The 27679-nt window shown below is 39.2% G+C and overlaps 3 protein-coding genes and 1 non-coding gene across 8 annotated transcripts; 1 reads left to right on the forward strand and 3 right to left on the reverse strand.

The window, feature by feature from the left end:
* The first annotated feature begins 8 nt into the window (after nt 1-8).
* LOC122405600 (uncharacterized) lies at nt 9-3675 on the forward strand. The gene is made up of 3 exons (XM_043410504.1): nt 9-245; nt 635-749; nt 2019-3675. The coding sequence occupies exons 1-3, from the start codon at nt 78-80 to the stop codon at nt 2249-2251; spliced, it is 516 nt and encodes a 171-aa protein (XP_043266439.1). The 5' UTR covers nt 9-77; the 3' UTR covers nt 2252-3675.
* On the reverse strand, nt 2753-22322 carry simj (simjang). 5 transcript variants are annotated; one of them, XM_043410450.1, is made up of 9 exons: nt 21217-22322; nt 9858-9927; nt 8621-8907; nt 8157-8382; nt 7328-7607; nt 7045-7134; nt 6330-6763; nt 5648-5952; nt 2753-5156 (listed from the first exon to the last, which is right to left on the reverse strand). In XM_043410450.1, the coding sequence occupies exons 2-9, from the start codon at nt 9896-9898 to the stop codon at nt 4897-4899; spliced, it is 1923 nt and encodes a 640-aa protein (XP_043266385.1). In that variant the 5' UTR covers nt 9899-9927; nt 21217-22322; the 3' UTR covers nt 2753-4896. The 5 variants fall into 5 exon arrangements, with proteins under 5 accessions (XP_043266385.1, XP_043266404.1, XP_043266377.1 ...); XM_043410469.1 differs by having other exon boundaries at nt 7060-7134; nt 21270-22321; XM_043410442.1 differs by having other exon boundaries at nt 21270-22321.
* An 841-nt stretch (nt 22323-23163) lies between these two features.
* TRNAQ-UUG (transfer RNA glutamine (anticodon UUG)) lies at nt 23164-23235 on the reverse strand. The gene has a single exon. It is a non-coding gene; the product is annotated as a tRNA-Gln (tRNA).
* Nucleotides 23236-23792: 557 nt separating this feature from the next.
* On the reverse strand, nt 23793-25693 carry LOC122405592 (peptidyl-prolyl cis-trans isomerase B). Its single transcript, XM_043410492.1, has 4 exons — nt 25407-25693; nt 25117-25324; nt 24221-24405; nt 23793-24127 (listed from the first exon to the last, which is right to left on the reverse strand). The coding sequence occupies exons 1-4, from the start codon at nt 25509-25511 to the stop codon at nt 23993-23995; spliced, it is 633 nt and encodes a 210-aa protein (XP_043266427.1). The 5' UTR covers nt 25512-25693; the 3' UTR covers nt 23793-23992.
* Between the last annotated feature and the right edge of the window lie 1986 nt (nt 25694-27679).

Consider the following 27679-nt stretch of genomic DNA (forward strand, 5'->3'; position numbering starts at 1 on the left):
CGAGTTACGAAGAGTAGATTCAATCGCGACCGCGACTGCGATGCAGTAAATGTTCGAACACCGAACTGGAAGGTACGATGATTCCAAAAAAAATTGGATTTATAATCGTCTACGTTTGTCTCGTTTCACCGTTCGCCTTTAGTTTAGCCGAGGAAAATATTACAGTCTCGAAGGAAGATGAGCATTTGGAAACAGCACTCACTAAATTGGTCAGAATATTTTCCAAACCCGGAGCTTTTGAGAAGGTAAACGAAATTTCTTAACGTCCAACAAAATATCTGAACAACAATTGTATTTCGAGACAAACTTTTCGATGAACATTTAAGCACTTGCAATCGATTCTCAGGTCAATGTATAAAGTAATCTCTTTATTTAATTTTCGAATATACAAATTTTTGTGTCGATTAAATAGTAGCAAGTTTTGACCATTCAATGTTACGTGTCCAACGTCCAAAAACAATGAATCCCCTAAAACGATCGTGACTCTTCGAATGTAAGCATAATACGAATGTCAAAATAACATTCCGTCGATGCGACATTCGATACTGTGTTACACGACGCTGAATCTCGAAACGCAATCGAAGTGTCGAATTCACATCGATGATTCTATCAACCGATAAATTTTTGAAAAAAGGTCAATTCCATACTCGGTGAAAACGCGATTGAGGAATCATCGTCGTGCCCCGAAGGTGAAGAGGGTTTGGATTGCAGACGATCGGAAGCTCGCAGATTGGTCGACTGTCCTCACGGTAAACAAATATTACAACCTTCTATTTTTAACCAAAACATCGTAGTTCCCAATAATCTGTACGGAATTCGAGATCGCGAATACTTGAAAGTGTATTGAGAGCACCGCTACAGTTAATTTCACGTAGCACGTGAGAGAAAAGAGTACGAAAACAAATCGCATTTCCTGTAATTACGAAAAACGCGGCCTTACTTTCCGCATTCAATAGCGAACGATCGGCAACGCGTCCTTGACAGTTAGGCCACTCCCAGATAAGTCCGTGTGTTGTGGGTGCCAATGAGGAATGTTCCATCCACATCTATCGAATAATTAAGCAAGTACATCGATATGTTAATAACATTATCAGAATAGATTTAATGAAACTTTAACAAAATAATCTCAATCAAAATAATTACCGTTACTATAAAATTGCGGGAAACTTTTTAAAAATCCTACCGTTTTTCACGATCTTCGTAAAGACGTTCGACTGCAATCGAGAATTAGAAAAAATTGTAGATACTTTTATAAAATTCAATGAAAGAAATGCCAAAAGCTTTGAAAATATTTCAAATGTGGGACAGCGGAATCCGTTAAAATTAGCAAGGTTATATGACAGCAGTATTCTCGACATATCTCTGCATTAAGGTAGTCAGCGAAAAAACTACCTCGAAGAGAAAAATGTACGAATGTTCGAAGCTAATAAAATAATGTATCGTAAATTTTTCACACATTAAAATTTCACCATGAATTTGCATAAGCTCTCTACGAGATTTTCACACAGACTCGGCTCGATGAAAGCGAAACTCGTTTGCTCGCAGCGTGCGATACAAAAAAATACACATATGTCACTCTCACTTGATAAATATTCTGTATTTATGAGTCTATATTCGTGTACATGAGAATCTGTAATATAGGCTCGATTTCGAACCAGTTTTCTTCGGTCTCGGCTTACTCGCGCTCATATCGTAATCCATTTAAACAAAAATGTTGTCGCGGGTATTAATGTAAACTGATGGATTTCCCTTCATATTTTTTCATATTTACACATTTTTCTCGATGACAATGGAAAAATCCAAAATTTGGTATTTTTCCGACAAATTCCGATTGACTGTTCCAAAAGTTTCGAATGACTTTTGTTTTTTGTTTTTTTTTTTTCTTCAACACTCCTAATATTATTAATTTCGTTTAAAAAATGTCGAAATATCAATCGAGTTATTTGTTGAAGTACGAAATTGATTTGAAAGCTGTAAACTATCGATTGAATCGAGTTTTCAATTGACACATTTTGCAGGTGACTGTTATTGTTACAACTGCGCCGCAGCTGGGCCCGAGATGTGGGCCCCTTGTTGCCGCGAAAGTTTGAGATGCTGCTCTCATCTCGCAGCGGCCTGCCGGAACTGTGATCATCGAAGCCTCTTTCCGTTCTGTTCGAAACACTTCAAGAAGTGTGTAACTCAGCTGGAAAACGACAGCGCTACTGAGAGCGTACCCAGGCCGCTGACGACAACGGAAAAGTCGCATTAACAAAATCAGCGATCGGAGTTGCGATGTAATTTCTGAAATTTTCAAAAAAAAATTTTTTTCACAGTGCCCATGGAACTTCGCATTGGACCGCGTTTTTAAAAGTGTGCAAATAAAATTGCAAAAAAGAAGACTGAAAATTGAAGATTGAATTTTGCGAAACGATGCAACTAATTTTATTAATAATCAAATGATGAAAAACTTTGTTATTAAATGGAATTCGGAATTGTAAAACGCTTCGAAAGCGAATCAGTATATTAAGAGTGGACGTACGAAGAGCAACCTTTTAGCGCACGCAATAGTTTCGTAATTTCGCCTGATAGATCAACTCTTCGAATACCGATACCTTGTATTTCCATAGAAAGATACGCGGCGGTTTGCACCGTGATATTCTGGATTCTCGACGGGTTTTCACCATCAGCGCGTAACGGCAAAGAAAAAAATGCCTCGAATCTCGACGAATTTAGAAATGTAATTGAAACTTCGATGATTGATTTCTCGTGATACAATTATTGACAAGCTTTATTTCATTACCTTGAGTAACATTAAATATTCGGTGATTACCTGCTATTTAAATCCATATCCGGAGAGGGGTGATTGACGGATGGGGTCCCAAGCGGCCTTTTCAAACTTCTTTTACTCCCAAAAGTGTGTGTTTTCGTGCGATAATTGGTAGCTTTTTAGTAAAATCCCAAATTTTGTTTTTCATCGAGAAAGTTTAACACGTGTCGTCACAAGATATCCAAGGAAGAGTAATAAATAATTATTAGTTTTTTGTCTTCGTTCACGTGTGACGAAAAAGCGAAAGAAAAATTCAATTTGAAAAGATTTTAGTTACCTCGAATATCGAGGAACGAAGAAAAAAATCTTGTTTTCCGAATGAATATTTACAAATGGTTTCGTCAATGCGTTGGCAAAGGTGAAAAATGGGGTGAGCGAGTGAGGAAAGTTTAATATCATTTGACATCGTTATGCGACCGGAGAGCGACTCAGGACAATTATTATTTTTACTTATAAAAAGGAGAGCTGAGAACCATTTCATTATTCTTTCTGTGTATGTCATTGTTTTTCCTTCGAGCACAAAATCTATTGCGACATGTACAAAGAGACAGAGAGATAATTTGACGTTGATTGGTTGATTATGCTATTATATAACTTGTACGATACCATAATGAGAAATATCGAGATTATTAGCGTTTATCTACTATTCGGTTGAATGTTTCCATCTTTTTGTTTTGTTTATAAATTTGTGGGGGAGGGGGGAGAAGAGAAATTCAGACGCGACAGTTGCCAGCGCGATCGTGCGGACAAGAAAAAATTGACCACAAAATACGACGGTGATGATAATGTACGAGCGAAAGTAATCAATAAAAATTAAATTTAATTAATCAGATTAATTAAATTTAATATCTTTGTTTGCTTATTAATTATTTGCCCTTCATTGCGCTTTTTTCTATGTGTAAACAGATCCGTTTCATCGTTTTTCCACGTTTTCATTCCTCCCCCCAGATTCGAAGTCTTTCCTGCAGCCTCGATAAACGATCGCTATTTCTTTCAATTGCGAAATCACAAAAATAATTAAAAAATCAAAATAAGAATCATTTTACAGAGGACGTTAGCGCATAAACGTTCAAGAGGTACCCATGCATTCGTTCTCACACTCCCGCAACATACACATACATTATCGGATTGAGAGAAAGTCATTCAGTTCGTTTCATCGTTAGAAAAAATTGTATCATCGTTGCGAGCCCCGGGGGCTCGAACATCTTTTCTCGCGCTCATTCGATCATTTTTTTTCTCGACGTATAAGGAGCACTAGGCCCCTTACCAATAAATTCACAACTGGAGAAAGGAAATAAAACGATAATTATTTTTATAGATTTACACACAAACCGGGGGGGCAAACGATTTTTATGAAATTTTTCCTCTGGTAGCCTCTCCCCTCCTCCCCTTAAAGAATATCAATCGGATAGCTATCAAATCGACAATTACTACGATTATCATCCTTGACGTATCACCAAGCACCCTTGGGGATGAGAGAAAAAAAAACACTTTGCGTTCATCATCGCAGTGATTACGTCATTGTCAATATTTACCGCTCTTCCGGTCATCTCACCGATTTATCGTTATCAATACGAACACGTTCGTGGCACGAAATTTTCGTTTCCACATTCAATATCATTGTTATATTTATAATTGATATTAATATTATTATTAATATTCATTCTTATTATGCACATGGGACACTCGAGTTTGTTTTTTCTTCTGTCGTTTTGTCGTATCTCAATTTAATATATTCTCGTATTTATTTTGCCTCGCACGTGTTGGCCAATTTTCCCTTATCATTCGGAAAATAGGAGAAAAAGTTTATCGCGTTGTTTGTTTATTAGTGTTCCTCAGGCTTTATTTCCGGCCCTCAGAAATTCCGTACTTGGTTTCAACCCAACGAAGCTCCTCGGTTCGCGCTCTCAACAGTAAAAAACTGATCGCACCCTCCAGCTTTGGGAGCTGTTAAAAGATGCGATCTTCCTTTTTTAAATTCACTTCCGAGTCGCGACCGTTTGAGCATTTTGCTTTTCGTCTTCTATTTTATGTTTGTTTTTTGCCCATTGAATTCACGAATAATCTCGACATTGGGGCACATTCGGTTACGTCTTCCAATTGTGAGGATGAGCGCGGGACGAAGCCTGGCTGCCCTGGCCCTGTGATGTCTGCGATGGAATCATATCCAATAGATATTGACGCTGAAGATCCGCTGCTTGACGTTGCAACTCGACCAAACCTTTGCCACCAGCTGCTTGTGCCATTGCCAATTGATAGGGGTACAGAATAGGATTGAACGGTGGCATCATGTGAGCTGGTAGTGGTTGATGAGGTGGCAAACCGGGCACGGGATTTTTCGTCAATTCTGTGCCAACGAAAAAAAAGATTCGTGTCATTATACAATGTACAAAACTGACATGAGTAAATTAAAACGTTCCATCGTTATTAATTGGAAGCATTTATAAATTGAAACGTTTCTCCATATGGTTCTCTGGATTAAAATTATCTTAAGGAGAACTTCCAACGTGATAATTCAAATTCTTGGTCTTCTCATAAAAATATTTCTTTTACTTTGAGCACGTCTATTGTCCCACAACTGAATTTAACTGACAATCATGAATACCACATGATTAATTTATTCATTAGAAAATAAAATTTATTGTGACGAGTGTACAGAAAAAATTACGAATTGAACTTTTTAACGTTGCTCAATCACGGAAACCTCAAATATATTTAAAACGGTTCTGCGTACATTTGAAAGTGCATGCTTCGAATCAATATTTTATTCGACTAAACGAGTAACGTTCGTATGCAAATCGAAATAAATAGAAATTGATTCAACTATGTTTGACTCACCTCGCAAAAGTTGCTGCTGTAAAGCAGCCGCAGCAGCTGCATGATGAGGTGAGAATTTGCCACTTTCAGCCAATTTGACAAGAGGATGTTCTTGCATTTTTGGAGCTGGTGGAGTTGGTGCCGGGGGAGGAGCTTGCTGAACGACTGGCGGTGGTGCCGGTGGCGTCGCGACTCTTCTCGTCGGTGTGACGGGTTTAGGAACGGGCTTGGGTGGTGGAGGATCCGGACTCGGGCACGCGGCTTGGGCGAGTCTTTGTTCCATTTCCTGCTCTTGCTGGAGTGCTTTTACGAACGCGGTCTTTAACCTGTTAAATCGAAATCAAATATCTTAGATACAAATTTATATGACAAATTTTGAAACATTCAAAAATATTTTTTCAAAACTCGCTCTGATATTTTATTGTTTAATTAAGGTGATTTCATGCAGATTGTCGTTTCGTGGACCTCGATTGTATTCGTGAAAAACTCGGACTATGACTCAATTTTGTACGACCGCAAGTATTTTGAAGAATCACACAATTCATCAAAAAATAATGACGAATCGATTCCCTACAAACTTTGACAACATTGCTTTTCTTTGAACTTTGAAACATGGAAGATTTTTATTTCCAAAGACTGAGTCCTAAAACTATCGAGGAGACACCACGAAAAATCAAGCACTTTTTAAAGTCATTTAACTCACCGATTCGTATGCTCGGCTTTTAAAGCTTTCTTCACGTTAGTCGTAACGCAGTGTTCGCAAATGACTCGAGGGTCACGACCCGCCGGTGGCCTCTGGAAAGTCGCGTGTTGCCCTCTCGGTCCTCCATCCTTTTTCCCACTGTTAACTTTTTCCCATTTCCAAACAGGCGTGAAGTCAGTTTTGCATTGAGTGCATTCGAAGGGTTCAGGCGGAGGAGGTATAGCCGGTTCTTTCGTTATGAAATCGACTACGTGTTCAAGACCAACGAGGTATATGAATTCAGTGTTCGAGGGATTGGGAACGAAATGCATTTCCGGTGGCGGCGGTTTCGGCGGTGGTATTTGGAGCAATGTTTTCTCCAGTTGTTTGCGAAGAGCCAATTTCGCAGCGGCTTGACGTTGAGCTGGCGATTGTGTGTCTTCTCTCGGCCGTTCCTTGTTTGAAAAGAAAAATTGTATTTACATTGCATCCAAGTCTAGTCAGCAACTCATAAACGTAAAAGAACAGGCCACCATAGAACGTTTCAATTTGCAATAACATTTATCTACGCACAGACAAGAAACAAAGGACAGTTATGCCTCCAGGAAAAATGCCACAAAATGGAAATGAATCGACGAAGGATTCAACCGTCGTTTCATGAGCAAACTCATCCAGAAATGCGTTTGTGTCATTTTTCCGGACTGCATAGATAAGAGAGTAAGAAGGATTGGTCTACTTTTTGCTGCGATACCTGCTCCGGAATTGCAGGGGGAGTCGGGTTCATAGTCGGGGTCGGTTTATTATCCTGAGGTGGAACAACGAGCGGCTTTTCCAAGGTTTTCGAACAAACGAAAGTGACGATAATTTTGTGTTTTTTTCGTCTCTCTTAAAGTTTCTTTTTTTATTGTGAAGCCAAAGATTTTTGGAAAACAAATTTAATGTTCGTCAACACGATAAATTCTGTTCTGTGAGAAACGAAAAACAAGAAAAACGAGGTAAGCATTGCCATTTAGTTTTACCTGATGGGCCGGAACAGGTGTGGGATCTTTGGTTGATCTTTCCGTTCTATCGGCGGGTGCGTGATAACTAACGTTCGTCGATCCCGAAATGGGTCTCGTACGTGGATGAGGCGGCTGCGGTATAACCATGTTCGGTGGCATTCCCGTGCTCGATGTCGAACTCCGCGCTACCGTCGGTGGTAACAGCATTCCCGGTGGAGGAGCATGAGAGCTACTACTGCTTCTGCTCGGTGCTGGCTGACCACGCAGTAGAGGAGGCGGCGCTTTTGCTGTCCTGTGGCTAAGTTCAAAAATATCAATTAGTACGAATATTAAACTGTTGGAGGGTTGAACAATACAAAAATCTTCAAATATGTCTCATAATAACAATTTTGTTTTGAGCGGAAATTTTGATTCTCCACAAAAATTGAGGATTTTAGATTGTCAGCTCGCGTTAGTTTTGAACACACAGATTTGAGAGTGCTCTGTCCCATTAAATTTTGAAATCGATCAAAACTTTTTAGCTCGTAAGCCACGAAGCTTATCTAGGCCAAGATGAATAAATGATTGCCAGGAAATCGACTTTATACGTTTCTAATAAAGTTCTACAGGACTGTCATCGTTGATTGATGAAATATGAGTTGTTTGGAGTTTCTATCAGCAAACCATTCGGAAATAGACTCGGCTAGGAATTTATTTATCGATTACCACTAATTTCACGAATAGGCGTTGATTTTAAGAGTTTCAAATGGGAATTTTTAGTGCTTCTCAGAACGAGCGAGTGAAGATTCTTTTCAATCTGTATTCAACAGTATGGTTTTTTTTTGGTATTCCACAGCCCGTAACGCACCTGTGTGATGTCTGTTGTACGGTAACGGGAGGCGGTAGTTTGGTCGGGACTTTAGCGACGGCCGCAATATTTTCCTTGAGCTGTTGCGACTGACGTAATTTTTTCAGCAATACTAATTTCATCTCCTCGGATCTCAGCTTCCCGTGCAATTTTCTGAGCGTTCTTTCCCGCTCGGCCAGTTCGTCGGATGACAATTCTTTGATTGGCAGTAACGGAGGCATTTCGCCTAAACGCAAAGAATAACAATAATGCGTCGTTATAAACAATATTTGAAATTTTTGAAGGTCATAAGCATTTTGCGAATTTCTCTTAAAAAAAAAATGTTTAGTTCTCTACAATTACAAACGTTTGAACACTGTTTTTCCACTCGTCATGAATCATGCAGTTTTTCGACGTCTCATTGTACTGTCTAATCTCAGTATTCATCTGCCCTTCATTGAATTTGATAAGAAAATAAAATAAACCTTCGTCACTGTCAGAAGCATTGCCATTGAGATAACCATTTATTTTCGGCTCCTCGGGAATCTCGGCATAACTTCTTTCCGTTCTAGGTCGCAAATTACGCCTCGGTCGTCTGTCGTCGCCAGTTTTTGGCGCCAAAATGCCTCTTGTAGCATTCTGAATGTTTCTTGCTTCGGGGACATTGTTCTCTATGTTGGGCGATGAAAAATGTATCCCAAGGTCAAGAGGTACTCCTACATCGGCAGGTGGTGTTGCTTGTACAGATGGAGAATCGCGTCTCGTGCTGCTACTGCAACATTGATAATTTTCTCATGAATTTTCATCATCTGCTAATGATTTTAGTATTTCATCATGCGGCCTAACATTGTTTCATCAAAATACTTGAAAATTTTCCAGCTTCTTTTAGCATTGATATCATCGCTCAGATTTTAGCAAATGAAAAAAGAAATATCCATTTTCATCAATATTACTCTTGTGATCCTTGCACAGCAATTTATTAAGCATTTCAGCTACGACTGTTCAGGTCAGTGTGACTGATTTTACTTTGTTATTAACAACGGTTCTGCGAATGGATTTCAACAATATAGTCCAATAAAATGAGAGTATTATTCAGAACTGCGAGGACATCAAAAGTAGATAGCGAACCCCCAAAGTATTCTCATCGAAGCGAAGAGATAGGGCATTTTCTACGATGTTGCGAATCTATTGTTGCTTTTGTTTGTCCGATGTTTTCGAGCGTTGGATCTATGAAATTGTTGTAAGCTTCGGTAAAAGCTCTCATAGAGAATCAATTTGAATAGAATTCTTGTGCGTGTTAGAAAGATTTTTTTATAACCCAAAAAGCAGTTTCTTTCGGTTCATTCCAATTTGGACTGTAAATGTCATTTAAGCATACAAAACAACAAAATGAATGAAGTCGAGGAACTTTGGGTGGCTTGTTGTTCTACTAACTCAATTACAAGACGAATTTCACTACTTTTTTTTCAATATCAAAGATAAAAAATCTTCCACATCTATTGATGCAGCGATAATAAAAATTTGAAAAACTTATGAAAATTATTTATTTGTGAGACCACAATGAATTTACTCCAACTTATAACGCACGAAACAGGCTTCGATGTGCGGAGTTGAAAATCTTCTGCAAACTTTTGTATAGACTGTAAAGCTGTAATTGAACATCTGTCGATATTCAGAACTGATGTTTTTTTGCTATTTCACAAATTGTATGCGGCTGCTCACCTGACGGATAAATCCACAACGGCGTCACCGTCCAAATCCATAGTTTCTAATAAATTTGGCAACAGCAATTCTGGAAAACAATAAAAAAATGATATAGTGATATTAATGTGAAAATTAAAACAATTAAAAATGAATATAGCCACTCTGATTAGTGAGTTTGGTCGTCAATAATTGAAGAAAAAATGTTATGAAAAATAATTTTCCAAATATTTATGTAATCGACGCAACGAGTTCGAAAATTTTGGTAAAACTCACAATGATCATGGAATTCGACAAAATCAATAACAAAAAAACGTGTTTTCCACAATGCCACTGTGAATTAACCCTCACAAGTTTCGAAATACGTGCTCGATATTGTATTGTTTTCTGCATTTCTCAATTGGCGATAATCAGACAGACGCGTTCTCCCGCGCAAATATTTCGTCAAAATTCGAACACCCGGTGAAGAGCAACGCGAGGAGATAATGGTACAGAACAAACGAAAAAATAGCAAGTATATTTTTCCAAAGTAAAAAAAAACAACGTCGAAAAAAATCGACTTTCTAACCTCGACGCTTGATTTTTATCGAGCGCTTCGTACGAAGCGGCGCCGCGCGCGACCCAGCGAGCACTTTTCTTCCGAAAACTTTGGGAAAATTGTCCGACGGGAGGGGAGAATAAACAAGTTGAATAAAAAAACAACAGAGAGCGCGTTAACATGGCGCGGGACTTATCACGTGCAACTTCGAGCGTCCAAATTCATCGATTTTGCAGATGAACATCGCGCGAGCGTAGCGGCAAGAGTGCCGGACAATTTGTACCTCTCACTTGTTTTTTTTCTCTCGATTTATGTTTCAACTCTCTTTCTCTCTCTTCCCAAAGGAGAGAAGAGAATTCACTCGCAAAACGTGGAATGTGTTATGTAGAGATACGCGGTGGCTGGGTCGGCGTGACCGAAACACATCCAGAGGGGAATTAAATTTGATACTTCGGAAGTGGCGTCTCCACTGCGCTACAGCAACTAGGCGTTGAATTCTGCTACCCCCTCCTCGTACGATTTAACCGAAGCGTTGTGGAGGAGGGGGAGGCGGGCGACGAAGGGTGGACAGTCGTTTGTTTAAAGGGCAGACCTGCAGCTTGTTCCCGGGAAAAGATATTATCCCCTCTAAGTAAAGCCTTGATGCTGTCGATCCTTTGCGTATAAACTCGATTTTACGCATATCTCAATAAAGACGAATGACGATTTCAAATAACTTTTTCGCGACAATATTCCCTTCGGGGGTTTCGTTATTTCAGCCTCTCGGTCTCATGACAACATTGAAATTCTCGATTTATTAGCAAAACATGAAAATATTTAATATTACTTCAAGTTCGAAAAAATCGAGCATCAAGCGTCCTTCGACGCAAACGAAACATTGACGAGTATATTTTGTGAGCAGGTAAAACTTTGTGGGATTGACTAGCAATTAAGAGGGTCGGAAAACGAAGATTGAACTCGAGGAATGTCCGTGGAAAGGAACGGTCAGGAGGGGGGGGGGGGGGGGGGAGAGCGAAAAATCGAAGAACGACCTAGCTTCGTACGACTAATACAAGTTCTTATTGCTCGAATATCGGGGGTTGCTGGTTTATTCTATTAACCCATGACTTTTATACTGTCGCATAAAGCTTGAGGTCCGAGAATACAATTAGTTCTCAACTCGAAGCAAAACTAAAATTCTTCCTGTACTTTTTTCGTACTGCAGAGAGCGCCACTGGCGTTATCTCTGTTGCACTCATTTGCCCAAAAAGTATAACGACATCGAAGCCATAGAGACTGGACTCTATGAATTACGAGTTTTCTCGACAATGCCGCGTTCCAAGCTTCGCCCGGAATTCAGTAAAACTACGAGACCGGATTTTCGTTCGTACGTGTGCGAGTGTGAGCATTTGGAGAAATGGAAAGGCGCGGAGTGGGGGAGACGCGTTGGGGGAAAGCGAACTGGACGAGAAAGACAGAGCGGAGAGAGGACACCCCGTCGGACATTAATTACTTCTCCCCGCCCGCGCCTTTCTTTCCTTACGCTTCACCGGCCCGCTCTCGCCACATTAAAATCACCCGAACCGAACGTTTACACGCATACACACACGAGTTTCACGCTCCATACTCGCACACCTCAACTTCAACTTTTCGTTTACGTAAAGAAATCTGGAGACTTCTTTACCACACAAAATATCGAATCGTGATATGTTCATTGTTTATTCCTACTTCGTCATCGAATACTGTATCCGCGGGAGCAGAATATCGAGCTTGACAATCGCCGCGTCGAATTTCCAGGCTTTTGAAAAAAAGAACTTCGTTCCAAAGGTAAATCGAAATTTTTCTTCCACAAATCTTCGACAATTCGTTCACGTAAAATTTAGTTTTTCTTACGCAATCGAACCAGCGTATTCGTAACGGAAAATGATGCTTTCCTACAAGCTAATGGAATTTAACGAAATTTGCTAAGAATTAGTGCAAAGTGAGAAAAAATCGAAAACAATATTCGGCCGGGAAGCCGCTGGTGGGGAGGCGCGTACGAATGACATCTCAAGGCAAGTATCGCCGCGTTTAACCTCAAATTATGCGCAGGCCAGCGAGCGCCCCTGAGGGATGAACTTTTTCGACAATGTACGTTTTTCGAAACATCAAGACGCGACTGCGGCTCTCTGTATAATTGGACGGAGAGTGCAGCACAGTTTGGAAAACTTTCGTCCGAGCTTCCCTCAGAAAAGATCGATTCTCTGAGAGCGACTCGATTTCGCACTCGCGAAGTTCGAACGATCGTTGCCAGCGGATCGAAACGTTTTTTCTCAATCGACTAAAATGCGATTCGATTCGACTTGAGCGTACGGAAAATCCGAAGATCCGTGAACAGCTGAAGGAACGTGGCGAGTGTTTCGGATCGGCGGAAACTGCATGCCTGTCGAAGGAATCCAAAGAACGGAAAGCTCGAGCTCGCAGTGTCGAAATTGGACGATGGTCGCGCGCGGCGAGATGATTCTCCGCGACCGCACCAAAAGCTCCCCCCCACTCGTTGGCCCTCCGCTGCGCTCGGTTTCTCTCCCCCCTGTTCACCCTCGCAGACACTTCGCTCCCGGACCCATCGCAGCACCACGATTTTCGTGAATTTTACCTCCCAACTCCCACGGCCGCGGAGCAGTGCCTAAACCCGGTCCTCGGCCGGCTTCATACGCAACCGGGAAATCGATTTTTCACCGGGTGCGAGTTAACGGACGCGCTAATACCGCGCCAATTTTTGTCTGCCACGGACGCCCGTCCATCGTCGTCCCTGCGGCCGCCCCTTTATTTTTCTTACTTTACACGGAATTTATTCGACTTCCAGGAACCGATCGGCGAGCCTGCTAGAACGCCCTTCCCGTGACATTCGCCTCGGGACGCTCCGAGCTGTCGAGTTTACAGATTTCAACATGGAGGCCGACGCGCTCGGTCGCCGGACGGATTCCGCGAAAGGGGAAAAATCCGAGTCGCGCTCGTGCTTCTACCGGCCTCAGGAAAATTCGATGTCGATTGTTGCCGAGTCCAAGAGCATCGGAATCGCGAGCTTCGATCGAAACTGCTCAGATCGAATTGGCAAGTTGATTCATACGTTCTGAGGAAAAACACTCTTCGAACTCGGTTCCGAAGAAAATGTCAGACCCGGACGTTTTCGGGGGTGGGGATCAAATGGTGGAACGACTAAAATTTCGAACAGCTAAAATCTCGAGTTTGTAAACTTCGAATGATGATGTGGAGACGGATAGATTCGACTAGAGCTTCGAATGCTGAAAATAAATAAAGCAGAAACTGCAAGGTTCGGAGGACGTTTACATCGAAAATAGAATTTAACACAATTTTGAAAATATAATAACGAAAGCCAAATATTACTGCGGTTGAAATACTGAAACACCAAAAAGTCGAACAGTCAAAATAGCGAAACGTTGGAAAGTCGATCGATCAAAATAAAGGAATGCAGTGGAGCTCCAAATACAACGAGGCTGAAGTTTGCAACTTTGGAGTCCAACGAAATGAAGGAAAAAATAAAAAATAAAAAATATAATAACGAAAGCCAAATATTACTGCGGTTGAAATACTGAAACACCAAAAAGTCGAACAGTCAAAATAGCGAAACGTTGGAAAGTCGATCGATCAAAATAAAGAAATGCAGTGGAGCTCCAAATACAACGAGGCTGAAGTTTGCAACGTTGGAGTCCAACGAAATGAAGGAAAAAAAACATTTGTAATTCACCAATTTGTTTATTTCATGAAGTATCGGTGCAGGTTGAAAAACTACAAATTGCAAATTCGACAGGGAACGAAATTGGACAATTACTAGAATTATTGGAGAGTTTTTTTATCATTTCGTTGGACTCCAACGTCGCAAACTTCAGCGTCATCAAATAAACGCGTCTCACTCACTTACTCAGGCCGGTGATCTCCAATTTTAAACATCGCCATTTTGACTTTCGCCTTTTCGAGCTATCGCTATTCCGCGTATCTAAGTTTTATAGGCTCGAAAAATTCACTTTCCATTTTTTGCTGCTCTATATTCTGGTCTGTCTGTAAAACAATTACTCTCCATTTTGAATTCGAAAATATGAAGTTTTGACATTCGGATGGTCTGTTAAAGTTGCATTCGAAATGAAAACAATTGAAATATATATTTCCGGGTAAATGCGAATTCAGAGAAGGAACTTTTTATTAAAGACGCAATCTGCTGAATAGTCGATCGGGAATAAGAATTTCGAATTACTTATTTTTCTCCAAACTGATATCACAACTTAAAAAATTTCGAAATATCGAGGGTTCTACAATTCAGTTATTCGACATATTGAACCCCACCCGTTTTCGGACTGCGAAGAAATTCAGGCTCGTCGTGCAGCGCGCTCGTCAGCCCGAGGGACTTCAAATTCGATAAATCGACGAAGGAAACTTATTTTTCGTAACGTTCTCAACGATCTTCAATTTATTAGCGTAGATACGAAGAATAAATAAAAAAGTGGGCGGAGCTTCTCCCTTCGACGTGCACGAAGGGGACAAAATTGTGACAGCTCGAGTCGCCAGGCGGGCGCGAAGGAACAGAAAAATCAGAAAATGTGCCCGAGAGGGAGAGCGCAGGAGCTTGAAGCCAGGAAAAATCCTCGTCACACTCCAACGCCTCGGATTCCGTTTGCGTTCGGTTTGCGGCTCCGCGAGATGCATTTTCTCAAGGAAAATTGAGAGCACTCGGCGGTGCGTAGAGAATCAGAAGTCAGAAGGAATTAGAACAATCATTCGCACCCTGCACGAGCCCCGAGTGATAAAACGGCGCCTGCGCACCGACCTGTCAAACTCTAAATTCAACGCTTGCCCAACAATGTCCCGAGTAACAGGGCAAGCTTCATTTCCCTCGAGTCAATAACACCGAGTTTTCACAAATGTTGAACGCGAACTGAAAGAACCACTGTTTCGTGCAGATTTCAAGGATCTCGTTGGAATTACGAATATTCGGACAAACACGAAGCCAGGAGGGGGGAGAACCGTAAAGATAAATCCATTGTGTGTTGAATTCGCTTCGACGATGTGACAATGTGCTGGTAGACCGGAGAACATGATAAAAGATGGGTTACCAAATCGATACGTAACCGCTGGATATTAAGGAAGATCTTGCCTTACTTGTGATTCAAAAAAGCAACTGAACTTCTTTTTTGCTCTCTTGATGATGAAAAAAACGATTCAAATTTATTCTCACAATTATTAACCCTTAGTGTGCATCTGGGGTCAGGTTGACCCCAACATTTTTTTCTCACATGAATAGCATTTACAGATGAGCGTCTCATAAGTAAAACCCCCAATATTAAGAAATCGTTATCCCCTCTCTAAAAATAGGGAGCGTAGCCACTTGATACTCTAAAATAAATACACTTTTTGGAACGGTTGCAAAGTGGACTATTTTTCCCTTAAAGCATGGACTCTTGTCTGTAAAACTCTGTAAGGATTTTTTTCAAAACTCAAAATTTAATTTTTTACGAGAGATTTAACCGAAAAAGTGCTTTTTTCGCACACTATCATAACTTTGAACACGTTTTTGAACAATGAAAAAAGATTTTTTGGAAATCCGACTTTGCAGCCTTAAAGTTGGATCAATTCACTGCAAAAAGTGACTAAACCTTTTATTCCAAAAAGCGCATAGTTACCGAGATATTCGATGTCAAAAATGACCTGGGCTCAAAGGGACCCCATGTGCACACTAAGGGTTAAGGAAGATCTTACGTTACTTGTGATTCAAAAAAGCAACTGAACTTTTTTGCTCTCTTGATGATGAAAAAAACGATTAAAATTTATTCTCGCAATTATTAAAATTTTGCGTAACTTATTTGTTAAGGAGTTTCGGTACAGGCGATACAATGTTGCCATGCTGAACCATGCTAAAAACATAAAAAATTTCAAAAAGTTCAGAATTTTATAAAATTTGGTGAACATATTCTTTAGTGCCAAATTTGACAATACAAATTTTTTAAGATTTTTCTTTTACACAGTTATCGAGTAATTGATCACTAAAGTTGACGTGTATAAGCATAGCGTTTCCATATATATAGGTGTACATTCCGGGCATAAGAAATTTGCTTTAATGCGTAATTACTCAATAACTAAGTAGAAGAAAATTTTGAAAAAAATTGTGTTTTCGCACTTGATGTTGAAGAACATTATCACCAAATTTGATCAATTTCTTAATATTTAGACTTTTGTACCGAAACTCCTTAAGATTGTTAAATTTTGAATATTACTATAGTGGTTAAAATACTTTCGTAGTAAAATCGTCAAGCAAAATGTGACAACAGCCATCTTCTATTTATATGCGTATGCATATCTATATTTTAAACCAGCTGGCTCATGGGATTGTCAAAACTTCCGCTGTTTATGCCGTTACTCAAAAAATTTTTGTAAAAAATGTTTATTCTTTTTCCATTCCCAAGTTATTTTCAACGGTAACAAGGCTTTTTTAAGACATCATTGGTCTCTAAAATCATTCTACTTTCTTATTTTCGTTTTTGGCTCTTTAAAGTTGGGAGGATCCTAATACATTAAATTCACGACGCTGAAGTTTGCAACGTTGGAGTCCAACGAAATGAAGGAAAAAACATTTGTAATTCACCAATTATTTTTCATTTTACGAAATATCGGTGCAGCTTGAAAAACTACGAATTTCAAATTCGGTAGGTAACAAAATTAGAGAATTACTGGAGTCATTAGGGGTTTTTTTACATCATTTCGTTGGACTCCAACGCTGCAAACTTCAGCGTCATTTAAATTCAAATCATCATACAGGGAGTGTACCTGTCATAAGAGCCTGTGTATAAGCCTTCAAAAAATGTGATTTTTGTTAATTGATTTCTCGATAACTAGACGGTAGATCCTCTAATAATTCCGGGAGTAGACGCATGGTGTATATTTCTAGCATATTTCAAAATGTCAAGTCTTAAAGTTGGAATTTTCGATTTCAATTAGATTCGCGTTAACCTCCTTAACGAGACGGTGCAGTGGTTCAGAAGCGTTGAGATACCGTGTCCGAATTGATGATCGTCTGTTGGAGTCTCCAAAAAATCCTGACGTTCCAATTCCATTGAAAAAAATGAAGAAAAATGAAAATTGAGGTGAAAATAATGGCTCGAGAGTTTCACTGAATTGTACGACGCTGAAGTTTTCAACGTTGGAGACCAACGAAATGGAGGAATATAATATTTGTGATTCAGCAATTTTTTATTCTACGAAGTATCGGTGCAGGTTGAAAAACTACGAATTGCTAATTCGAGAGGAAACGAAATTGGAGAATTACTGGAATTATTGGAGGCTCTTTTAAAATGATTTCGTTGGAACGTTGCAAACTTCAGCGTCGTTGAATTGTCGTGAAATTTTGAAGCCCGGAACGACAAAAAATGGGGGGCTGCAACAGTTGGACGGATTTTGTTCAATGCTTTTTCAAACTGACAGGTGAACTCAGTGGGGTCAAATCGACGCGACTTCACTTGCGGTGGAAAAGTTTCGAAACCGGTTTCTTTCGAGTTGACCTAAAGCTCATTTTCGAATGGAATGAAATGCGAGGTACGACGAAAGTTTCAGTCACTCCATATCGCTGTCGGACTCGCGCCGAGGAAAATGTTTCAACGAAAAATGTGTTGCTCCTCTGCGCTCCCACGAAGCCACCAACTGAACTTTACAGTCGTTGAACTCGTCCAGGATCCCGCGCCGTTAAACGGCAACCAACGGGATCGAACGTGGAATATGGATGTTTATTCTCGTACAGTAAATTTGACAGCTTGGATATCCAGCCATGCATGGAAATTTGTAATTTGAATAATTGCAAATGAACTGCGTTTGACGCAGCCGAAAACAACGTGACGAACGACGCTGAAGTTTCCAACGTTGGAGTCCAACGAAATGAACGAAAAAAACGTTTCTAATTCACCAATTTTTTATTTAACGAATCGTTGGTGCAGCTTGAAAAACTACGAATCACAAATTTGGCAGGGAACAAAATAGGAGAATTACTGGAATTATTGGAGGGTTTTATACGATCATTTCGTTGGACTCCAACGTTGGAAACTTCAGCGTCATACGTCACGATCGTTGCCGATAATAAATCGGTTGGCAGTTCTGTGTTGAGGCAACACGAGCGGCGTCGATGAGAGGAGCGCGAACTGTAAGAAAGACCAACCGGAGGACAGATTTTCCTGCGATACCGATACGAGTCTTAAGGAGTTGGGACGCTTTGGAGAGGAAACTAAAATTTCTTTATGGAAATGATGAAATCGATAAAAATTTAGTGTGCAGTTAATTTTTCAACTTTCCTGAATAATTAACGAGCCGAAGACCATAATTAAGGAGTTTCGATACAGAAGTCAAAATATTAAGAAATTGATCAAATTTGGTGATAAGATTCTTCAACATCAAGTGCGAAAACTCAAATTTTTTCAAAATTTTCTTCTACTTAGTTATCGAGTAATTACGCGTTAAAGCAGATTTCTCATGCCCGGAATGTATACCTATATATATGGAAACGCTATGCTTATACACGTAAACTTTAGAGATCAATTACTCGATAACTGTGTAGAAGAAAAATCTTAAAAAATTTGTGTCGTCAAATTTGGCACTAAAGAATATGTACACCAAATTTTATAAAATTCTGAACTTTTTGAATTTTTTTAGCATGGATTAGCATGGCAACATTGTATCGTCTGTACCGAAACTCCTTAAGCTGATAAATTGAGAATTCACCTTCCGGGATTACTCGCAGCGTTTTTTTTGACGACGCTGAAGTTTTGGCAACATTGGAGACCAACGAAATGAAGGAAAAAAACATTTGACATTGACCAATTTTTTTATTTCACGAAGTATCGATGTAGCTTGAAAAACTACGTAAATTCGAAAGGGAACGAAATTGGTGAATTACTGGAATTATTGGAGGCTTTTTTAAAATCATTTCGTTGGACTCCAACGTTGCAAACTTCAGTGTCATTTTTTTCTGGGATTTTGTTACTTAACGACCGTGAAATTGTCAAAATTGTAAATCTCTGTTATTTTTCAATTTCGAGCTAAAATTGTCGACCCTGCAGCATCCCACTTGAAGCCACTAACGAGGTACTTCGAACGTGGAGCTGCTGCAACTGTCATCGCGTCGTCGCACGTCGATGTAACTTTTTTTAATGCCTGAAACGCGTAATCGTACGCGCGTGAGAAGGTCGGGTGAGATGAATTTTTTAAGGGGGTAAACAAATTTCGGAAATTCCGGTTTCGCACAGTCGGAGGCTGCGATTAGCAAACTTTTAATGCGAGTCATTAAATTTGAGTTTATAAATATTTGCCCTTTTCGAAACTGAGCACGACGAAGTTGCTTAATTTTCAAAATAGGCAGGCAAGAAAAAACGAGTTTCATTTTTCAAGAGTTCACCAGTTCCCCCGAGTCCTCCGCCGCGAAGCCTGTCAATTCTTGCCGGCGACGGTTTCCGAGTCGTTTTCAGAACGATTGACTAAAAGTCGAAAAATCGGGGTGCTCACTTAAGGAGTTTCGGTACAGGCGATACAATGTTGCCATGCTAATCCATGCTAAAAAAATTTAAAAATTCAAAATGTTCAGAATTTTATAAAATTTGGTGAACATATTCTTTAGTGCCAAATTTGACGACACAAATTTTTTAAGATTTTTCTTCTACACAGTTATTGAGTAATTGATCACTAAAGTTTACGTGTATAAGCATAGCGTTTCCATATATATAGGTATACATTCCGGGCATGAGAAATCTCCTTTAATGCGTAATTACTCGATAACTAAGTAGAAGAAAATTTTGAAAAAATTTGAGTTTTCGCACTTGATGTTGAAGAACATTATCACCAAATTTGATCAATTTCTTAATATTTTGACTTCTGTACTGAAACTCCTTAAAAAAAGCGATCGCCCGTTCCCGTCGGAATTATTGCGACCGCGAAAACGAAATTTGGACGAAAAAGTAAAATTCTACCGAAAAGTAAACACGTATGTACTGGCGCATTGAATTACTTGACCGTGTGCCAAAGCCGAGCACCGTTCGACTCTATTTTTCAGCGTTGCTTCTTATCACGAATTAACATAAAACATGTGCATTGTGACAACTGAACTTCGAGAGCGGCAAAAGCCCCGGTTTAGTCAAGAGCCGACTGCAAGAAAATGCAAATGTAAGCATATCTGTTCGGCGTTGAGATAATAACGTCGAGAGAATCCAGGTTCCAGGTTGACGTGGAAACGCAAGTTTTTTTAAATTTATCAAGTCAAACATGCGAGTCAAGCGGGGCCCGAACGTTCGTTTTCGCGGTCCAAAAAAATTTCGAATTATCACAAGTCCGCGTGATTCGTTTTCAAAAATCGTCCGAGCGACCGTTGAACGTAAAAAAAAAAAATTCCATAACGATTATGAGAACGTGGCAACAAGTGACATAAAAAAGCGGCGTATTCGCATCGCCGGAGGACGGTTCAGTGTGACAAAGGGATTGGAAAGCGGGGGGGGGGGGGAGGGGGGGAGCGCGTACCTAACGGTCAATTAAGTGCGTCTGAATTCGTCGTTTCGAGTAAAACGCTCTGGCTCTTGCATCTTGCCTCCTCGCACTCATTACTGTTCTCTAGCTCGCTCTCCCTTGCCCCCACTTTTTTTCTGCCGCTCATAGGTGCCCGCGAAACACAGGAAGCGGAGAATGAAATCGAGAAATCGATTGCACGCGGAGACGACGACGAAAATGTTGAAATAGCGAGAAGAACGGAGAGTGTGGGGGGAGAAGGGGCGAGGGGAGGGGGGAAGAGGAAGTTATCGAAAAGGTTAGGAGCTAAGGATATGATCGGGGATGGTTCAAGCTTACGTCAAAACCACTCCGAGTCTGTTCGTTCCAGTTTATGAATTGTGTTTCGTTACTTTTTTAAGTCACTGTTGGACGGCCCTTCGAGTGTACCAATATGATCCGGCGTTAGGTCGCGTTCTGGTGTCGTGCTGGTCGGTGTACAAACTGCTATTATCCCGCGTGCTTACATATTCTTCACTGTCATTATTCTTGTTTTATTGGAGTTGAGGTTTTTTATTAATTATTATAGGAAAGATCGAAAGAAAACTAGTCCGTAGCACAGAAGAAAGGAAAGAAATTTAATTGAAAAAAGTCGGTCTACGGAGACTGCTGTACACGCACGCACGAAACACGATCATCACCAATTATGCAGCAATCAGTTAGAATGTATAAAAAGAATATGTGTATATGTATATACATTGATTTACACTTTTGAGTACGAGAACTTGGATCACTGTGTTTTTTTCGAAATTTGAGTGTTATTTATTATATATATACATATATACATAACGAATATACATATACGTATGTATATATATATCTATTGAATCCGTAAACAGCGATAGACGCGTGCCCTCCCGGGCGCCGACGACGACGGGAGACACACACCGCCGCGCACGGCGGACACGAAAAACCCTTTGCGCTCAACCGCACGAACGCACGAGCTCGTAGCGCTTCGGGTGGCCGTACACAAAAAACACACACACGCACACTCCCGTTAAAAATCGCTTGTTGCTATGGTTTTCAAGTTTTATTGAGTGGATTCACATGCATGTAAACCGAAACAAGAACAATTAGGATTCACGTTATTGCGCTCGGGAATCGCGATCCCACGAGCATGTAATTTTTTCATAGTGAATATTTTTTTTTTCAATTCTACTCCCGGCGTAAGAATGGGAGGGAGATAAACTACACGCTATTTCACGGCGCACCAACAAGACGTGTCGTACCGAGCTCGGGCAAGAGAAAACTGTGTTTATCGTCTCCGCAAAAATATTCTATTGCGCTTATTCTCTTCGACAATGTTCTATTTTTTAATGACAACGAAATACATCCGACACTGCCCGGCAACCTCCTCACTCAAGATAAATCGAATAAATTATTAAACTGTTACTACTTGTGTGTACCAACGACGCGCGGTACACGTATCAATGTGTGCTTCGCGCAAAAAATCACCGACCGAGGGAATTCCAATATGGCTGACCTGTCAGACCTCACCGCTGATGGCGACACCGTCGAACCACTCGAGCCTTTCAGCGGCGCCCTCCTTGTCGTTTTATTGTGTATTCGCCCGTTAATTGCCGAAAAATTCACTGAATTATCAATTAAATAATAGTCGATCGATAATACATATATTTAACTGATCGATAAACTTATATTTATCATTAAAGTACGGGTTTTTCCTTTCGACTGAATATAAATTTTATCGCAACTGTCATGGAATTGCTGCATCAAATGTCAGTGGCCAATGGCACATCTAAAAATTGTACATCTTGCAATTTATTTTGACCAATGCGAAAATTGGATTGGAAAAATGTACACACAAACATCGCTCATTGGTTTTCGTACATTTTTACACGGGTGTGTACACAGTTGACACAGTCGAGCGTTGTTCATCAATTCGCAAAAGCACAAACTCTTTCGAAACATAATAATTATATCTCAAATTTTTTTTTTTAAATTCCATTTTGTATATTATTTAATATTAATTGTGAAAGACTACATTTTTAATTTTTTTTTTCATATCACCCCTTACTCAATCGCAATTAAAATGTCTGTCGATAACGTAGGATATATTACATTATATGTATGAACATGCGCTTCGTTTTATTTTCCGTGGACAATAAGTCGCGTAGGCAATTATTTTTTTTTAATACTTTTCATAGTGGATGAAAACTAATTTTCGAATTGATTTGAAAAAATGGTTTTTGATTCAAAGGAAAAAAAATTTCTTTAAAAAAAACTTCTAGGTCCCACCGAGATTTGAACTCGGATCGCTGGATTCAAAGTCCAGAGTGCTAACCATTACACCATGGGACCAGTTGAAAGCACAATTTAACGTGGTGCGTCTTAAATTGGGGATGCTCCGAATATCCTTTTTTTCCTCATTACGAAAAATACATCGTTCTGTTTTTAATCACGATGCTAAATTTATAAAATTAGGTAATCAGATTTTTTGTTATCATATTTTAAATCAATGCAGAAAATGAAAGAATTGACGAATGTAAGACTCGACAAGTAAAATATATGGGTATCTCATTCTTTTTAGATTCACGTTCACGTGAAAATGGCTAGCGACTGTTTCATCTGGATTACATATCGCAGGTAATTGGTGACGTTGATTAAGTCACAAAAATTTACAAATACTACGGCCCCGTGTACTTCATTTGTATAATCTCAAAATTTGTGTACATGTATGAGTAGAGTACGAATTTTGATTAAAAAAATGTTCAATTGTTTTTTATTGTGATGTACCGATAGGTCTAGCAAATTAGTTCAATATTTAAAAATTTAATTTTTGTTAACTTTATCGAGATATGGACAGAATCAAAAGGATTTAAGGAAAATTGGTGTGGAACAAACATAATAACACTAAATTTTGAAGTGTCGTGAAAAATAATCAAAACAAATGAATTTTATTGAACGTTGAATAAATCAAATGCGTGTTTTATACTCGTAGAAAAGTTGAAATGTATGGCTGTAGAATGTTGGTTATAGGTCCTTGGAAATTGAGCTTTTTCTCAAGCATGGTTATAACTGCTGTAAGAAAGATGGAAGATAATTGCTCCTGAAGACTTTAATGAGCGTCATCTTTTGAAACAGCGAAAGGCTCGTCTACAACTTCAGACCAGCTGTCTTGAATGACCATTGGTTGATTTGGCTTATTGTCTTTGGAGTCACTGCCAATTGCTTCCATTTTTTTGACCACTTCCTGAAAAAATGTATCAACATGTAATCCAAAGTGAATGAACTGGGAACAACTATACGAAAGATTGCACTTTTCGCCGTAGTTCTGAATACCAACCATTCCATCAATGACTTTTCCAAAAACGACGTGCCTGCCATCCAACCACGGTGTTTTGACTACCGTTATGAAGAATTGAGAGCCGTTGGTGTCTTTGCCAGCGTTAGCCATCGATACCCATCCAGCTCCGTAATGTTTGAGCTTGAAGTTTTCATCCTCAAAGCGTTCACCGAAAATACTACGTCCTGTTGGAATAATTTGTAATCATCATAATTTAATACACAGTAAAAATTGTCAGAACTTTTGAATCAAATTTTTTTGTAATATTCATTATTCTTGCTATTCCTATAAATATTTATGAATAATGGAAAAATTCTGTATATAAACACTGAATCTCTATTAAATCTCAATGGGAGCTTTCGCAACAAATTTCTAGCAGTTTATGCAACATTTACATTCGTCCGATTAGAAGTTAATGAATAAAAAATAATAGTTTGGATTTTCAAATCGATACGAGAATCAGATATTTCCAAGTGTATTTTCCATAAATTAAACATCTTATCTTGAAAAAACAACCGATTGTTTTCTAAGTAAAGTCTGACGAAAAAAAGTTGAGGCGGATAACTGAACCAGATCCAGATTACAAATATTGAATAAATATTTAATAAGAAAACAAATAAAGTAGAATGTAATCGCATACGTGTTCAAAACAGTGTGAAGTTAAAAAGTTTACTCAGTGAAAACTTGCATGAGTAAATATGCAAATTCGATCATAAAGTTGAATTTTTTCATATTTTACTCATAATTTAATAATCAATTTATAATTTGCTTTATGTTGGTTTACATGAGAAAACAGAGCTGGGAAGTCTAAGTGATCAATTGGCAAGATAACGATTCATGGTAGAGGAAATAAAGGAACAAAGGAGTTTTAGAAAACGAAGCAATGGAAAGCTCACCTCCGGTACCGTCACCCTTTGTGAAGTCTCCTCCTTGGATCATAAAGTCTTTAATTAGACGGTGGAATTTGCTTCCCTTGTAACCTTGACCCTCTGGTGCGTCAGCTAGACCTACGAAATTTTCTACAGTTCTAGGGACGGTTTTACCAAAAAGACCAATCACGATTTCTTTCGCGGGCTCTTCGCCAATCGTAACCATGAAATGTACCTGAATACGATTAAAAAAAATGAAACAATTTGCCAAACGTTTACGTTTGAAAGGATTCTATTTATGTTTAATGAATACTCACTTTGTGTGTCACTTTTGGTCCATTTGGTTTGCTCTCGGCGTTGCTGCCAGAGCAAAACGCGGTGACTACGAGGCCGAACAAAAGAGCTAGTCTCATGTTTGACATTTAATATTCGCGTATTATCCTTGTAAGAACAATCTTACAAGATTGTCGATAAATAATCTTCAATAGAAGATAGAAATATTGATTGCTCGCGCAAAATTATATTTGCGTGCGTCAAGTACAGATTTTCCGGTCAAAGCTCTCGAGGAGACCAACCGCTGGCGACTGCCACGATAAATGTCGATAAACATATACAGATCCTCAAAGGAGTATCAGAGGTGAGTGTTCGTTCAAAAAATTCAGGACGCGTGGCGCCTCACCATTCGTCTGGTGTAACCTCCAAATTTCGCTCGTCGACCAATCAACGTTGATATTTGGAAAGAAATCGCTTTTTTAAATTCGTGTGAAAATTATCTTGCAACTAAACACTTGCGAAACACGCTTGTTCCTCTCACTTTTCACTGGTTAAGAATGCATAGAATAAGGTTACTGATCCTGCGTATACACAGATATATAATGAATCACATGGTGGTTGTACATTTGTCACTTTCAATTGAGTATTTAGATATTTTTCCCAGCGAGTTCGATATTCTGGAATTCAAGTGACTTCATACTTCCATCTGTATATAATTTTCCGAATGAAGTGCTATATCGAAACATAGAAACACATTTGACAGGGGAATATTATCAAAATATTTTTTCCGTGCTCCACGCGCGGTTAGGAATTTTGTAATAAAAAATAAGGATGTCGGATTCTGTTCATGAAAAAATATTATGAAAACCCCCTTTTTCAAAGTTGGCCGATTATTTAAGTATTCTCAAAGCCTAATTTCTCAAAACTGAAATTACCAGCAGTTCGCTACTTTCTGAATTCCAGTTTTCACGACGTCGCAGATAACAAAATCAGAATCAGAAATAGCGATACATGTAACAATAAGCAACATCTGTTCTCTGATAAAAACTTTTTTTATTTTTATAGATATATTTTTTATACTTACTGATATTTATAATTAATTATCATGTTTTTATTTCGTTCAACAAAATAATTTAAACTGATTGAAAATTTCTAAATATTTTATATTTCCACTGACGATTAAATAGAATTTCGCCGCTTCTATTCCCCACTCCATTTTATAAAATTTCGTGAAAGCCGATCAGCTGGCGGGCGCGCGTGTATAAGAACATAGCGGTAACCGGCCGAATTTGATTTCGATAATCACCAGCTAGAACCCGATAAATAGTTTACACAGTTTACACTGAGAAAAAAAAGTAAAAATCTGAAATTCGTTCGCTAAGTTCACGAAAGTAAACGAATGGCAGACGTTAGTAAAAAGCGTAAAAAGCTATCAAACAATGAATCCATTATCCCGAGGTAAAACCATCAGCTGCAAAAGTGGGACGCCGATAACTGAAGAGAGTAGGCAGGTTGATTTTTCGAACACGTTGAATATTTCGTGAAAAGAAAATGTCATCGCGTGTTATCTTCTGATGAAAGGAAAACGATTTATAATTCTTCGTTTTCTCGAAATATCAACTATGTCCGCGAAAGCTGTGTACAGCTGCATTTCAGTTACGGACCCCCCACCATTGTTAAGTGCGGTATTCTAGTCTGCTTCTCTAACGATAATTTCGCTGCGGCGCTCTCGTCGAATCCATACCGGAAAGCTGTGCAACGAAACTTTTTTCGAATTTGTGATTGTGTGGCAAGTGTGATTCTACGCCTCACGCTTGAACTTGATTGAAAAATTTCCTCATATTTCTGTGAAGAGTTTAACGATTGGTGTCTAACAGGGAGCAAATTTGTAATAGACGAATCGCGACGATTTTTTGTTTATTGAAAAAAAGAAAAAGCTTGTTCGAAATAATAAAAAAGTAGCGTGTTTTCGAATGTGAAAGATCAATGGTTGTTTTTTCCGACGTGGTTTAAACTCAGTTCGATTTTTCAAATATACTTTTGACTCGGGGTGAATTAAGATTAAATTTAAATTAACGTCGGCGAAAAAGTCTTCTATATTATCTCTTGAAGTTGACTGGTGGCTTTAAAAAATCTCGAAAAAAATATTTTCAAAAATTCATATATATACTGACTCATCGCCCGTTTTTTTCGAAATTTCAACTCAGCTCCTCTAACGTCAAAACTATATTTGAAAAATTATTGAATTGAGCATAAGCCACGTCGAAACGACCGATTCGATTTTGCGGCATGTCTGATTTTTGTGCGTGTTTGATCT

The sequence above is a fragment of the Venturia canescens genome, chromosome 1 (genome assembly GCF_019457755.1).
Source record: "Venturia canescens isolate UGA chromosome 1, ASM1945775v1, whole genome shotgun sequence".
NCBI lineage: Eukaryota > Metazoa > Arthropoda > Insecta > Hymenoptera > Ichneumonidae > Venturia > Venturia canescens.